This window comes from Teleopsis dalmanni, chromosome 1 (genome assembly GCF_002237135.1).
Source record: "Teleopsis dalmanni isolate 2A chromosome 1, ASM223713v2, whole genome shotgun sequence".
Taxonomy (NCBI): Eukaryota; Metazoa; Arthropoda; class Insecta; order Diptera; family Diopsidae; genus Teleopsis; species Teleopsis dalmanni.
In genome coordinates, this window is record NC_051846.1 from 159072170 (window position 1) to 159089471 (window position 17302).

General features: G+C 32.3%; 1 protein-coding gene across 5 annotated transcripts; it reads left to right on the top strand.

Moving 5' to 3' along the window:
• Positions 1–20: 20 nt before the first annotated feature.
• LOC119669606 (polyubiquitin-C) lies at positions 21–16762 on the top strand. Of its 5 annotated transcripts, none has more exons than XM_038079583.1 (3): positions 2460–2641; positions 3157–5668; positions 13698–16762. In XM_038079583.1, exons 2-3 carry the CDS (start codon positions 3166–3168, stop codon positions 16673–16675), a joined length of 5481 nt encoding a protein of 1826 aa, XP_037935511.1. In that variant the 5' UTR covers positions 2460–2641; positions 3157–3165; the 3' UTR covers positions 16676–16762. The 5 variants fall into 5 exon arrangements, with proteins under 5 accessions (XP_037935509.1, XP_037935511.1, XP_037935508.1 ...); XM_038079582.1 differs by lacking the exons at positions 2460–2641; positions 3157–5668 and adding an exon at positions 9542–9799 and having other exon boundaries at positions 13464–15346; positions 16031–16762; XM_038079581.1 differs by lacking the exons at positions 2460–2641; positions 13698–16762 and adding an exon at positions 21–182 and having other exon boundaries at positions 3157–5729.
• The last annotated feature ends 540 nt before the right edge of the window (positions 16763–17302 follow it).

Sequence of the window (17302 nt, forward strand, 5' to 3'; positions counted from 1 at the left end):
AAACTAAGAAATTTTTACTTAAAATAGAATAATAATAGAAAAATCAACTTGCATTCAAATACTCGGTAATCCTCAGAAATATTCAAGTCTATAGAACTATTGCGTATTTTCTCAAATATAAAGAAACTCTACAGTTTTTGGACAAAGAATAGAGCACTGCAGAAAAATTGCATAAATAATATGTAAGTAATTTTACCAATTATTTGTTGGCTTTATTTTTATTTCCTTGCTTGCTTTTTCCTTGAAATTGGTCGATTTTTACTCGGGGGGTCAAATATGTTTCAAAAACATTTATTTATAAATGTATACATTTATATATGAATATAATTTATATAATTTTTTATTTCGTAGTAAATATGTATGTGTATTTGTACGTTTTAATTTTAAAGAGAATTGTTGTTGTTACGATTTTCTGCAAATCATTTAAATACATACATATTTATATGTTTGTATAAAATATTATTTGGAAATAAATAGAATGTTCCAATTTAATAACAAAATTCTTTCCAAAGCCGTAATCAATCCTGGAAATTATTTTTCTTTGAGAAAAATATCCCTTCTTTCCAAGAATAAATTTTAATGCAATGAAATAAAACAGTGTTGGGCAATGGTTAAAATTCTATTAATTTTTTGTAATTTATACAGTTGTGGTATATACTCGATTTAGGCTGTGTACGAGTTCGAGTAAATTGATGGTAAATTGAGGGAAAAGTAAATTATGTCGGTATGGCAGCGAATGTTGGTATTTACCAGAATTTTGAGTTCGGTAAATTAGATAAAAATTAGGTATTACCATTGTGAAAATTTTATAAGATGTTTAATATATAAATAAATAAATTTAAAAACTTTTAATCAAAAATAATAAATAAGTGCAATAAATATATAAATAAATATTTATATAAATGCAATGCAAAAAATCTCTTGGTAATTTTAATTTACTTTACCTCAATTTACTCGAACTCACACACGGACTTAGTGATTTTTTTACTTTTTAAATAAAAGAAAAGAAAATACATTAAAATTATTGTATTTTTAAGTGAGTTTTGACTAATAATAAATTTAATTGAATAATTTTGTAATAGCTGTGTTTTAATAAACTATCAGCTGCGTTTAGTAATTGGCAACGCATATATATCTGCTATTTATTTATTTACAAAAGGTTGTTTTGTAGCATTACTTAAGATTCTATGTTATTATTTGTTGCTTGTTTTTATGGATATTTATTTGATTTATATTCTTTTACAGATATATTCCACAGATATATTCCACAATAAACCTAATTATCAACCATCCCAATTTTTAGTATAGCACTACATTTATCGATTCTCGCGTTCTTTGATTAGTTTATTATTTGCTGAAACTTGAAACACCATTAACAAATCAATATTCTACACATAGATCTTTACCAAATGTGTAATTTGGTTCTTCTTCTTAACTTCATTCTATATGCAATCCAATTAAGTATAATCTCTGTTTTATTTTTGATATATACAGTGTTATAATACAGATAATGAATTCTATTTATTGCAAGAGTGACTTTTTATGTATTATATAATACGTAAAACAAGGTATAAATAATATTAATGGCTCATACCATACTTGAGTAAAATTGAGAATTAAACTTAAATTTTATAACAGTTTTCGCATAGTCTACTGCATTGAGTGGATTGCAATTTTACTCATGTTTTGATGCTATTGAATTGGTGATGAAATCAATGTATGTGCAATATTTTTATTCTATAATTATTCTATTTTCTATTTATATATTAAAATCATTGTAAGCACGTGCAATGAATGCATTACTTAAAAAACATATGGATATTGTATTACTAAACTGTAAAACTGTGTTCATATTTACAAATACAGAATTTTATTAACACAATTTTGTATAGTTTCTTTTCCGTAAAAAAATAATTACTTCCGTACATTCATCAAGTCATTTACTGTAATTTAAATATACTCAATATGTACTTCAGACTCAACTTTGAAACTAATTTGGTTGTAATATATTATGTAAAATAAATTTATTAAAATTTAAGAAGTATATTTTTTTATTGCCGGCTACCAACACTATTTTGTACAAATGAAATTTAAAAGAGAGAGACAAGTACCTAGAACAAACGAAAAAAATTTGTATATAAAAAGCGCATATTAAAGTTTCTAAACAAAAAAACAACTAAAATTGTGCGTAAATCAAAATTAATTTATATTACTGGAATGACCAGTAGTATAAATTATAAAAATTATTACACGAACTAATCAACAGCTAAATATTTTAAGTAAATTTTTTGATTTTTCAAAATATTGTAAAGAACAACTTGGAAAGAGATAGAAAATATTTTTCCACTTTTGCATTTCCATTATTCCATATAATTTCCAATATTGTTGGGATATTTATATTTCCCCTTCAAAATCGAAAACAGTATAAATACAAGTGCACAAGCTCGTCAGCATATAATAATACTTGAGAGTTTAAAGTGAAAAGAGCTAGTGCGTCTAACGGAATAAAAGATTTTTGTAAAAAGTGAATTTTGAATAAATATAGAAGCTAATATTAAAATAAATTTCGTGCTTTGTGAATTATAAAACAAAATAAAATATATAATATAAATTTAGACATATTGTGATAGTTCAACTACAGGTTCGTGGTGCAAATTATTTTTTAATATACATAGTGGTTTTTTTTTTTTATGTACATAAATGTTTCTTGAAATTCAAAATGGCTCCCCTAATTTTTTTCTTTTGCTGATATAGTCTTGTGAAATAGTGTTGAGTCATTCGTAATGAATCATTAGTAATAATTTATTTGCAACTTTCCAGAAATTTAATACAAGTTATTTAATTTTTTTTTAATCAGACCAACATAAAATAAATTTTAAAAAATTTTTGGATTTCCTTATATTTAGTAAATAAATATATACGTGTTGTAAAGTATGCCAAGTTTCTAAAATATTTTTTTCCTTCAATGAAGTTGTTATTAAACAAAATCAAATAATTTTTTTTTTAAATCCATCATAACATTCAGGAGAAATTACTAAATTATACGCTTTTAGTTAGAACTGTTTAGAGTCGTCTGTTTAATAATGTACATATATATAGAGATAATTATAGATTGTTAGCTCATCACTAATAATTATATATTTTTTTTACTTTCAGAACTTCAACATGCAAATCTTTGTGAAAACTTTGACTGGTAAAACCATTACTTTGGAAGTCGAGCCATCCGACACCATTGAAAATGTCAAGGCTAAAATTCAGGATAAGGAAGGTATTCCACCAGACCAACAACGTTTAATTTTTGCTGGTAAGCAATTGGAGGATGGGCGTACCCTCTCCGACTACAACATTCAAAAGGAATCAACTCTCCACTTGGTCTTGCGTCTACGTGGTGGTATGCAAATTTTCGTCAAGACTTTGACTGGCAAAACCATTACATTGGAAGTTGAACCATCTGATACAATTGAAAACGTCAAGGCTAAGATCCAAGATAAAGAAGGCATTCCCCCAGACCAACAGCGTTTGATTTTCGCTGGTAAGCAGTTGGAAGATGGTCGCACGTTATCTGACTACAACATCCAAAAGGAATCTACTCTCCACTTGGTCTTGCGTCTACGTGGTGGTATGCAGATCTTCGTAAAGACCTTGACTGGCAAAACCATCACTTTGGAGGTCGAGCCATCTGACACCATTGAAAATGTCAAAGCTAAGATTCAAGACAAAGAAGGTATTCCTCCAGATCAACAACGTTTAATCTTTGCTGGCAAACAACTTGAAGATGGTCGTACTCTCTCCGATTACAACATCCAAAAGGAATCTACTTTACATTTGGTATTGCGTCTACGTGGTGGTATGCAAATCTTCGTCAAGACTTTGACTGGCAAAACCATTACTTTAGAGGTCGAGCCATCTGACACCATTGAAAATGTCAAAGCTAAGATCCAAGACAAAGAAGGTATTCCTCCAGATCAACAGCGTTTGATTTTCGCTGGCAAGCAGCTTGAAGATGGTCGTACCTTATCTGACTACAACATCCAAAAGGAGTCTACTCTCCACTTGGTCTTGCGTCTACGTGGTGGTATGCAGATCTTCGTAAAGACCTTGACTGGCAAAACCATTACTTTGGAGGTTGAACCATCTGATACAATTGAAAATGTTAAGGCTAAAATCCAAGACAAAGAAGGCATTCCACCAGATCAGCAGCGTTTGATTTTCGCTGGCAAGCAGCTTGAAGATGGTCGTACTTTGTCCGACTACAACATCCAGAAAGAATCTACTCTCCACTTGGTCTTGCGTCTACGTGGTGGTATGCAGATTTTTGTAAAGACTTTGACCGGTAAAACTATCACCTTAGAGGTCGAGCCGTCTGATACTATCGAGAACGTCAAAGCTAAAATCCAAGATAAAGAAGGTATTCCACCAGATCAACAGCGTTTGATTTTTGCTGGTAAGCAGTTGGAAGATGGTCGCACCTTATCTGACTACAATATCCAAAAGGAATCAACTCTCCATTTGGTCTTGCGTTTACGTGGTGGTATGCAGATCTTTGTCAAGACTTTGACTGGCAAAACCATTACATTGGAAGTTGAACCATCTGATACTATTGAAAATGTCAAGGCTAAAATTCAAGACAAAGAGGGCATTCCCCCAGATCAGCAGCGTTTGATTTTCGCTGGTAAGCAGTTGGAAGATGGTCGTACCTTATCTGACTACAACATACAGAAGGAATCCACACTTCATTTGGTATTACGTCTACGTGGTGGTATGCAGATCTTCGTAAAGACCTTGACTGGCAAAACCATCACTTTGGAGGTCGAGCCATCTGACACTATTGAAAATGTGAAAGCTAAGATTCAAGACAAAGAAGGTATTCCTCCAGATCAACAGCGTTTAATCTTTGCTGGCAAACAACTTGAAGATGGTCGTACTCTCTCCGATTACAACATCCAAAAGGAATCTACTTTACATTTGGTATTGCGTCTACGTGGTGGTATGCAAATCTTCGTCAAGACTTTGACTGGCAAAACCATTACTTTAGAGGTCGAGCCATCTGACACCATTGAAAATGTTAAGGCTAAAATCCAAGATAAAGAAGGCATTCCCCCAGATCAACAGCGTTTAATCTTTGCTGGCAAACAACTTGAAGATGGTCGTACTTTGTCCGACTACAACATCCAAAAGGAATCTACTTTACATTTGGTATTGCGTTTACGTGGTGGTATGCAAATCTTCGTCAAGACTTTGACTGGCAAAACCATTACTTTAGAGGTCGAGCCATCTGACACCATTGAAAATGTCAAAGCTAAGATCCAAGACAAAGAAGGTATTCCTCCAGATCAACAGCGTTTGATTTTCGCTGGCAAGCAGCTTGAAGATGGTCGTACCTTATCTGACTACAACATCCAAAAGGAGTCTACTCTCCACTTGGTCTTGCGTCTACGTGGTGGTATGCAGATCTTCGTAAAGACCTTGACTGGCAAAACCATTACTTTGGAGGTTGAACCATCTGACACCATTGAAAATGTTAAAGCTAAGATCCAAGACAAAGAGGGCATTCCCCCAGATCAGCAGCGTTTGATTTTCGCTGGTAAGCAGTTGGAAGATGGTCGCACCTTGTCTGACTATAACATTCAGAAGGAATCAACACTTCATTTGGTCTTGCGCCTTCGTGGTGGCGCTCAATAGATTTATTCTAATTCCAAGGTCTAAATTTATCAGTATATGCACAATTTTTTCTTTATTTTATAAATTATGCAAGCTCTTTTAAGATAAATTTTCAATATTCCGTTAAATGTTTAAAATTAAAATTCGATGCACTAATAAAAATTGTTTCAGTTAAATTTATGTTGACTTTTATTTTATGCCGTCGTTAATTATATTTGGTTCTTAAGCGCAAAAAAACAAATGATAAAGGTAAAGGTTTATTGTAAGATTTGGTAAATGATCTCAAATTTGTTATAGGACAGCAATTTATTTCTCCACTTCTGATATATGTATTAGTGATAGAAGGTTATGTGGTGCATGCTATGCGCTGTATCGTAGTTATGTACATTAACTGTAATTCAACGAAGGTCCTTATAAATAGCGTTAATGTTTTAAGTGCAATCTATCAGAGTCTTTTGCTCTATGCATATTGTTTAGATCATGTTTACATATCTTATAAGCAGGTGAACTGTCTGTATAACAGTCTGAACTGTGCGAATATATGGTATGCTTTCCATACAAACTCGTAAATCTTCAAGGAGAAACATTCTGGACATTATTTATCAGATTATATACCATCTATTTGGTTAGGGTCAGTTGTAAGATTAGGTTAGATTATGCCGGATTAGGTCATCCCAAGGGATCCACTTAGGCTTATAGGCCCATTGTGTTATTGTATAACTAAAAACTCAAGGGTTAGAACCTTTAGTAAATCTTATAATGCTTTTCAAAGAGATAGCCAAGATCTTCAAAAAAGAAAGCGCCTAAAGTGATAAGGCAGAAGCAAAGCAGATGAGAAGGAGTTTCATCGTTCTCTCCATAACTGCGGCAGGTAAGACTTTCAACTATACCAGGAGATTTTCATTATGATCCAAAACTTTGACAGTAAATATTGTTGAAAATAACTCATAGAATATTGGTATACCTATACATAAGGTGATGTATATACACATTTCATTTACTGTATGATGAAAACTGATGTTAAAAGTTTTCCTTTACATGCAATGATAGAATTACTCTTTACCCTTAATTATCTCTACGAATTATTGTAATCATGTGTCAATATTGGCTAGACTCTTGGCAAGATTTTTGCCTGCACTCTCACTTTTTGACTAGTCTATATAAGATTTTGTTTGTAGATTATTTAAAAAACGATCAGTATTTGCAATCAAACATCAGCCAGTGTAGATCCAGCGGTGCTAAAAAACATCAACATATGTATTGGGATCGGAAAGTCTATGTGAATTTAACAATAGTGCACAATTAATCTAAAATTTTGTTGTTTCTTTTAATTGCTCCAGATCAATTAATATATATCATACAGAAGGATCCGTAATACAGAAGGATTATGACAAAACATTGGGTAGGGTAGAAGAGGGAAGTCAAGAAAGACTTGAAGTTTCGAATAAGAGGTTGTAAAGCTTGCCATACTCTTGGTTACTGGAATAGGAGCGAATACCCTTGAATAATCTCTATATGTATTTGAATTGTGTGTATCTGAGTAGTCAATAACCATCATATGTCACAGTACGAGAAAAAAAAAGAAATTTAGAAAGAGCAATAATAGCACGGATATAGAGCATCCATTGCACACAGACACACATTTTAATTTAATTCCAAATTGGTATTAAAAATATTTTAATTTTATTTTTTCTTCTATTATTAATTAAAATTAGAATAGGGAAAAACACAAGATATTGTTTTCAAAGTAAACAACAAAATGTATGGAAGAGAGTGACTCATAGGAGAGTTCCTCTTGATTTAGCTGTGGATATTTATTATATTATTGAAAATGTTGTTTGTTTCTTTATATATTCTTTATAACATATTCTTTATAATCTATTTTTGCAATTATATATTCATTTGCTCTATTTATAAGATTTATAATTCTTGTTAATTGTTTTTTTTTTAATTTTTGTACTATTACTATTATTTATTAGATATGTACGTAAAATAAATACATCAACCTATAGCAAAGCATCAGTTATTCAACCGAGACTCGCCAATCGTTTTTATATCACACTCTATTGCTCCAAATTCAATTTCAAATTCTCTTGGTTCTCTGTTGATTGTTATTCTCGTTTGTGGGCCATTCACAGTCTCGTCTGTTCTGTAACTTATATTCCAGACCTCTTTGTACTCGAACTAAACACAAAAACATGTATAAATACAAAAAAGACAGTACATTAGATTAGATTGCATTAATTAGCATCATATCTTACAAATAAACATCTAAATCCTTCAGCTACTAGTTAGAGACATGATTGGGAGCACAATCTAATTTGTTTATAGTTATTGCGATGCCATTAAATTCTATTATTATGTTGAGGCTATTTGAGTCAGTGCACTTGAGCACTTTTACTCTCTTTTAACTGTGAGGTTTCTTCATAAGCCCTCTCTACGCCTTGACTGGATTATTGTATATCACTTCATCATACTAAGCAATAATTGACCTCAGATCTGCATACCTCTCCGAGGAGCCTGTAACCATTTTGAGATTCAATAACGCGGTGTTGGTAAGCCTGTCAATTTTCGTAAATAAGTTTAGGGCTCTATCTTTAATATATTTTTGGATCGGACCAGTCCCTGGTCCCTGAGGATGTCATTCGTTCTAATGTACCATGGTCCCTTAAAAAGTCTTATCAAAACCTGGCTTGTTTAGCAATGACTTTTTGACTTTGGGGTAAATGAAAGCATATACCATTTGCGTTCTTGCTTAGACCAGACATGTACATAGAATATCTTTTATGGTTTTGTCTCTTTCAGTTATATTGAATTCATCTCAATTGTTATTTTAACCCAATCCCATTAATTGAGCTTATGTTTTTTTTAGAAATATTTTGTCTTTAACCTAAAAACCATTATTCTGTAGCCCCTGTATTCTGTTAGTTAAAAATACATTAATAACATAAGAATAATAAAATGTGACGATTTTCAAATTAAATTTTGAATTAAAATATCTTTAAACTAAGACCTTTATGACAATAAATTCAGTATAGTAAGATATTAATAATAGATTTATTAAAATAAAAATTCATAGTTGTTTTTCACTTTTATATGGAATGCATTCAATGAACCAACGAATCTTTTTGATTTCTTCATAAAATTAGAATAAGAATAACAAAAACAAATTCTATTTACTAAAACCGTGTGCGAGTTCAAGTAAATTGATGTTAATTGAGGGAAATAGTAAATTATGTCGGTATGCCATCGAATGTTGGTATTTACCAGAATTTCGAGTAGGGTAAATTAGATAAAAATTAGGTAAATTAGGTGTTACCATTGTGAACATTTTATAAGATGTTTAATAAATAAATAAATAAAATTGAAAACTTTTAATCAAAAATAATAAATAAGTGCAATAAATAAATATTTACATAAGTGCTGTGCAAAAAATCCCTAGGAAATTTCAATTTACTTTATCTTATTTTTTTCAAACTCGCACGCGATATATTATTAAGTGAAGTTTATAAAAGTTGTATCAGCTGCATAAATGAGCTCATTAATATGCACGTTCTCTGGTTAATATAAATGAGCAATGCCTAAATGAGATAGTGTGTATGTACTATAACCTAAATACACCATGCATTATTAAAAATTATTTATAAGTTTTTTAAGCAATTCATCCCATAGTACTGTGAATTGCCAACTGTTTTTATTAAAAGAGGTCAGCAGATGGACACTCTTTGGTTATGAGAGAAACAAGTAAATTTGATTGAAAATCTAAAATTTCATTTTAAATACAATTAAAAGTATATATAAGCATTGAAATTTGTTTAAATATAATAAAGAAATGTAGTTTTGAATATTTTGAAACTGTCAATTGTTAAAATATGTACATTTTCAATGTAAAATGTAAACGCTTGAAAAGGACAGATATATTTTGATGAAAATTAACCAATCTCCGCATACAAATACTTCTCTTCTCTCGATTTTATTGCAGAAGTCACAAGCAAATGAGTGGTGCAGCTGCCAAATTATTTGTTCAGTGAGTGTCGTTCGAAGCAGACGTTGGTTGCAAGTCGTGAGTGAAATAAAGCAGAAAACAAGGATCTTAGTAAAATTTTTACAAAAAAAAAAATTTGCGAATAATTTAAAGGTAAGTTGAATTTTTGCAATTTATTCATATCATTTTAAAATAATAATAAATTGTGCTTTAAAAACTTTATTCAAATTGCTGTTAGTGAAAATCAAAAAAAAAATATTTGGTTTCAGAATAAAAGTTTTTTCAGTTAAATATAATTTTTAGCAAATAACAGATTACTAAAAAAATTAAAACTATTAAGTAATTGCTTTAAATTACTATAAAATAATTCATTACATTTTCTTTTTTTTTTTTTGGTGAGCAGAAATTTTTTTTATATGTCCTTCAGGATTAGTTGCCAGTAACAGACGGCAATTTCTTAACCTAAAAAACCCTTACATTACTAAGCACAAAATTTAAGGGAAGAAATATGTACATGTGTATGTTAGTATGTGTGTGTGCATGTATAGAATTTTATGGTACATAGAAGTGGGCATTTATGGAAAATAAATTATTCATTATTTTTATGCGAATGTGACTCATAGCAATTTCATAAGATTTGCAATTTATTGCTAATTTGCAATTGACAGCTGTTTTGTAATTATTTATTAACAATTTCACACAATCTTTACTTAACTCTTAATACTGACTTAAGTTATACTTAAATCTAAAGTTATTAACTTTAGTAACTTTATCCTGCCTAATACACACTGGCTAGACTTTAGTAAGATTTTTGCATCCATTTTATCACTAACACATATGGTACAAATACTTTTTCACAGACAAAATTCGAATATAAAAATTTTGCTGAAGTCCAGCTGTAGACGTCAAGTAAGTCATACTTAAGGCAGTATTCAAATTAAAATTGGGAAAATTGTAGCATACACTCACTGTTTTTCACCAATACATACACAATATTGTTCACAGACCAAATTCGAATATAATACGTATTCAGTTTCGAACATAAAAATCTTGTCAAAGTCAAGGCAGTGTAGACGCCCAGTGAAGCTATGATTGTAAAATCATCCCTCAGTGTTAAAATTAATTGTTGTCAGACTCATATAAAATAGTAAGTTTCTGAAAGAAGTGTTTAAAACTTAACAGGACCTTAGGTATTTGTAGTACAGATAGGTATTAGTAGTCAAGCGACTATTCGAAATAATATGCGTAGATAACAGAAGTGTATATAGGGACTTCTTTAAGGGGGTTTTTGTTAACTTTTTGTAGCAAAGCTATCTATTCGAAATTATACGGGGGGGATTTGCTTTATATAAAACTTCTTAATTGACAAAAACTAAGCATTTTCGAAAAGTAGTGAACTACAACAACAATAATTCATTTTATATTATTTTAATTAATTGCATTTTTGGCTAACCAACCAGCTGTTTTGAGTATTGCCAAATACCCATCATCAGTGGTCTTGGAAATAATTTTTGTATTTAATTATTCGTAAATAATTATTTTTGAGAGTGCAAGTACCAGGACTCGAACTCGTGTCCTACCAAATTTGAAGCTCAGAGTCAGCGTTCCTTAACCAACTGACCCAAAGTCGTACTTGACTTTTATGTTTGCACATTTTTCTGGAATGTGGAAAATTGTTGAAAATATTATAAGTGCGTTTAAATTCGAAAATCCCCATTTTTTTCCGCCAATGTTTGGTAATATTAACTACTAGTGACTTGATTACGCACTGTGTGACTCTTCTCTTTTCGTATAAATGCATTCACCGACATTTTACCATAAAAGACATTACGACCGCCTATCTTAAACACTTATTCAACATTATTCAAATGTATGTACAATATAATTTAAATCAGTTGGTATATGAATTGATTTTATTTGAATTAAATAATTTATAAGCAAAGAGTACCATTATTCAAAACGAATACCATTTTTATTTTGATGATGGATATATAATATTAGGTGATTAATAAGTATCCCCCGTTTTTTGGTACATTTTTAAACAAATATTTTTCATTGAAAATTGATTTTAATAAAGTTTATATTGATCACTATTGTTTATGACCTTTCGTTATATCTGGGTCGCTTCATAATTCCATCGGTCTGGAACATTATCGGCAAAAAAGTTAGCCAAGTGATTATCAACTTCTACATTACCATTTTGTTACCATTAAAAGAGTTTTGTAGAGACGGCAACAAATAGTAGTCAGAATGTGCAAAGTCCGTGCTATAAGGTGTATGTATCCAAACTTTCCAATCAAGTTTACACAATTTGCTCCGAGTGATCAAAGATGTGTGTGGTCTGACATTGTTATGATAGAACAAAATTACTTTTCTGTTGGCGTATACTGGTCGTTTTTTCATCATTGCTTTGTTTTAGTGCTCAAGTCGTTAGTAGTAGAAAACTAAATTAGAGATCTTCTAAATGAATATTCTTTTCTAAACTCAATAAACACGACTTTTTTTACCGTTAATCCAAAATCGCATACGCTGGATAATATCGTAGTTATTCCATTTTTAATTTCTTCCGATTTCTTCCATTCCGAGGACTGTTGCATTTGGAGTAACTGCGCAAGAAATTCAAAAAGTCACTGACTTATCAAACCAGCCTCGTACTTTGTGTTATTACAAACCCTAAGTTAAATTAAAGTAGACAGTGGGCCGTTAGGTTGCTTGAATTAGTTGGTTTAATTGAAAACCCCACCTTGATCTGGATTATTGCTTTAGCACCATATAATGAATAAATATGTTTTATAAAATAAGCTTTAAATTGTTTAGGGAACGACATTGTTAAAGGTAGATTCTTTGTTATCAATAAGGGAGACACAATGATAAGGGATACAGTGAGTTTTTTTGTCTAAGTTTTAAAAAAGATTTAAATTTAAACTTGATTTCTTTATAAGCTTAAATATATGTATAAAATAATTAAAGAGTTAGGCGAGGAGTCATTTGTTCTTCTTAATTTGTCTCCTTGTTGCGACAGTCAGTGATCACACCTAATACGTAGTGACCTATCATCACAGATACCGTAGCACTGAATTGGTTTTGTTTTAGTTAAAGAAAATTACTGTTCAGATTTGGACTAGATGAGTATTTTCGTCTGACAAAAATGGCTTACGTTGGCTTTAGTAGCACCAACCTAGGCATTTACGTTCAATCACCAGTTTGCAAGAGGTATACCAACAATTAAGAAATATTTTCGGAAAGTAACGGGCCTGATTTAGCAATTCTGTCTGCTTTGTAGTTTGAGATATCTCTGTGTCACGGAACCCATATGAACTGCACACTAATAAGTTTAGACAAATCGTTAAGAAAAACCTGACATTCTCGACTTACAAGAGAAGTACTTGCAATAACCTAACCTATTCATCTTTTTGGTTGGTGAAATCCATTCAACTCAAGAGTTAAAAAATAAGTCAAAAAACTATGTTTTTAATATAAGTCTTCGATTACATACATATTATTATCATACTACTACAGTTCTTAGTTGATTCAAACTTATGTATATTCTATATAAGAAACTGTCATGTTTGTTGACAATACTTTTGATATAATACTTTTTCATTTTTAATTGAACAATGATTCTCTGACCTTTATGAACTCACAGTTTTAACTAGGTATATGTCATTTATACTAAAATTTTTAACATAGTTAGCTAGTTTTCTAGTCAAAGTTTTATTGTATTTGATAAACTTAGTAACAGTTTTTTGTTAAAAAGAAATTAATGAAAAATTTTTATTTACAAACAGATTTTAAAATTTTCTTTTACTTATTTTAGCTAACATCAAAATGCAGATCTTCGTGAAGACATTAACAGGCAAAACCATCACTTTGGAGGTGGAACCATCTGATAGCATCGAAAATGTTAAGGCAAAAATTCAGGACAAAGAAGGCATTCCACCAGATCAACAACGCTTAATATTTGCTGGTAAGCAACTTGAAGATGGTCGCACCCTTTCTGATTATAACATACAAAAAGAATCCACTTTACACTTGGTCCTTCGTTTACGAGGTGGGATGCAGATCTTTGTTAAAACTTTAACTGGCAAAACCATAACATTGGAAGTTGAAGCATCTGATACAATAGAAAATGTTAAGGCCAAAATCCAAGATAAAGAAGGTATTCCTCCAGACCAACAGCGTTTAATATTTGCTGGCAAGCAACTTGAAGACGGTCGTACTTTGTCTGATTATAACATTCAGAAGGAATCAACACTTCATTTGGTTCTTCGTCTTCGCGGTGGTATGCAGATATTTGTCAAAACTTTGACTGGAAAAACCATCACTTTGGAAGTAGAATCTTCGGACACAATAGAAAATGTAAAATCTAAAATTCAAGACAAAGAAGGTATACCGCCAGATCAACAACGTCTAATCTTTGCTGGCAAACAACTTGAAGATGGTCGTACTCTCTCCGACTACAACATTCAGAAGGAATCTACTTTGCATTTGGTGTTACGTCTACGTGGTGGTATGCAGATTTTTGTAAAGACTTTGACAGGCAAAACTATCACCTTAGAGGTCGAACCATCTGATAGCATTGAGAACGTTAAGGCTAAAATTCAAGACAAAGAGGGCATTCCTCCAGATCAACAACGTTTGATATTTGCCGGTAAACAATTGGAAGATGGACGTACTCTTTCCGATTACAACATTCAGAAGGAATCCACACTTCATTTGGTATTACGTCTTCGGGGTGGTATGCAGATATTTGTTAAAACCTTGACTGGCAAAACTATTACATTGGAAGTCGAAGCATCTGACACGATTGAGAACGTCAAGGCCAAGATTCAAGATAAAGAGGGCATTCCTCCAGACCAACAACGTTTGATTTTCGCTGGTAAACAATTGGAAGATGGACGTACCCTCTCTGATTACAATATTCAAAAGGAATCTACTTTGCATTTGGTATTACGTCTACGTGGCGGTATGCAGATTTTCGTTAAGACTTTAACAGGCAAAACGATCACCTTAGAGGTCGAACCATCTGATAGCATTGAGAACGTTAAGGCTAAAATTCAAGACAAAGAGGGCATTCCTCCAGATCAACAACGTTTGATATTTGCCGGTAAACAATTGGAAGATGGACGTACTCTTTCCGATTACAACATTCAGAAGGAATCCACACTTCATTTGGTATTACGTCTTCGGGGTGGTATGCAGATATTTGTTAAAACCTTGACTGGCAAAACAATTACGTTGGAAGTCGAAGCATCTGACACAATTGAGAACGTCAAGGCCAAGATTCAAGATAAAGAGGGCATTCCTCCAGACCAACAACGTTTGATTTTCGCTGGTAAGCAATTGGAAGATGGACGTACTCTCTCCGATTACAATATTCAGAAGGAATCTACTTTGCATTTGGTATTACGTCTACGTGGCGGTATGCAGATTTTCGTTAAGACTTTAACAGGCAAAACGATCACCTTAGAGGTCGAACCATCTGATAGCATTGAGAACGTTAAGGCTAAAATTCAAGACAAAGAGGGCATTCCTCCAGATCAACAACGTTTGATATTTGCCGGTAAACAATTGGAAGATGGACGTACTCTCTCCGATTATAATATTCAAAAGGAATCTACTTTGCATTTGGTATTACGTCTACGTGGCGGTATGCAGATATTTGTTAAAACCCTGACCGGCAAGACCATTACACTAGAAGTCGAACCATCTGATAGTATTGAGAACGTCAAGGCTAAAATTCAAGACAAAGAGGGCATTCCTCCAGACCAACAACGTTTGATATTTGCTGGTAAACAATTGGAAGATGGTCGCACCCTCTCCGATTACAATATTCAGAAGGAATCTACTTTGCATTTGGTATTACGTCTACGTGGCGGTATGCAGATTTTCGTTAAGACTTTAACAGGCAAAACGATCACCTTAGAGGTCGAACCATCTGATAGCATTGAGAACGTTAAGGCTAAAATTCAAGACAAAGAGGGCATTCCTCCAGATCAACAACGTTTGATATTTGCCGGTAAACAATTGGAAGATGGACGTACTCTTTCCGATTACAACATTCAGAAGGAATCCACACTTCATTTGGTATTACGTCTTCGGGGTGGTATGCAGATATTTGTTAAAACCTTGACTGGCAAAACAATTACATTGGAAGTCGAAGCATCTGACACAATTGAGAACGTCAAGGCCAAGATTCAAGATAAAGAGGGCATTCCTCCAGACCAACAACGTTTGATTTTCGCTGGTAAGCAATTGGAAGATGGACGTACTCTCTCCGATTACAATATTCAGAAGGAATCTACTTTGCATTTGGTATTACGTCTACGTGGCGGTATGCAGATTTTCGTTAAGACTTTAACAGGCAAAACGATCACCTTAGAGGTCGAACCATCTGATAGTATTGAGAACGTCAAGGCTAAAATTCAAGACAAAGAGGGCATTCCTCCAGACCAACAACGTTTGATATTTGCCGGTAAACAATTGGAAGATGGACGTACTCTTTCCGATTACAACATTCAGAAGGAATCCACACTTCATTTGGTATTACGTCTTCGGGGTGGTATGCAGATATTTGTAAAAACCTTGACTGGCAAAACCATTACATTGGAAGTCGAAGCATCTGACACGATTGAGAACGTCAAGGCCAAAATTCAAGATAAAGAAGGCATTCCTCCAGACCAACAACGTTTGATTTTCGCTGGTAAACAATTGGAAGATGGTCGCACCCTCTCTGACTACAACATACAGAAAGAATCCACACTTCATTTGGTATTACGCCTACGTGGCGGTATGCAGATTTTTGTCAAGACTTTGACCGGTAAAACTATCACCTTAGAGGTCGAGCCATCTGATAGTATTGAGAATGTTAAAGCTAAGATTCAAGATAAAGAGGGCATTCCTCCAGATCAACAACGTCTCATTTTTGCTGGCAAACAATTGGAGGATGGTCGCACTTTATCTGATTATAATATTCAGAAGGAGTCTACACTCCATTTGGTGCTGCGTCTTCGCGGAGGAGTATTTTGATGTGTTTTCGGAAATACAAAATTCAAAATTAGCTGTGGCTCAAATGAATTCAATTTTTTTTATTAAAAACGCCCATTCGGTATAAAATATTAAAATAGTAATTATTACAAAAATAAACAGTTATTATGATATAAATAAACACATTTGTTTTATTTTTTACAACGGATTATTTAGGATATAGGAAAGGAATAGGAATGAAGGTAGAAGTCAGTATTTTATGTTGCTTTTAGATTTAATTTGAATCCGATTTTTCATAATTTCAAGATTGAAACTGTTATTAAGTTCTTTGATTCCTTCTAATCCAATTTTTTGTAATTTTGAGAATTAAACGACTATATCTGTATACTTGTGCTAACAACGTTAGATCTAGATACTTATGTATTTATATAGATAACCGCAATGCGATTTGATTACTATGTTTCATGCTAAAATAATATTGCTTTTGTGCGATACCAGCTTCCTTTGTAAGTACGTATTATTATGGCATTATCATCATTTAACGTTCTATAAGTAGATTCAATTCTCCTCTTCGCTCCTCTTCATATTTAATTCGCTGTTGATTGTTGCATTGCTCGTATATCACCATAAGTTATTCACCTCATATTATATATATAATAGGTCTGTTCC

Coding starts and splice junctions, on each gene's coding strand:
- LOC119669606 (XM_038079583.1), top strand. CDS start 3,166: ATGCAAATCTTTGTGAAAACTTTGACTGGTAAAACCATTACTTTGGAA. Junction 5,669..13,697: donor TTTGGTCTTGCGCCTTCGTG/GTGGCGCTCAAT, acceptor TTCGTTTACGAG/GTGGGATGCAGATCTTTGTT.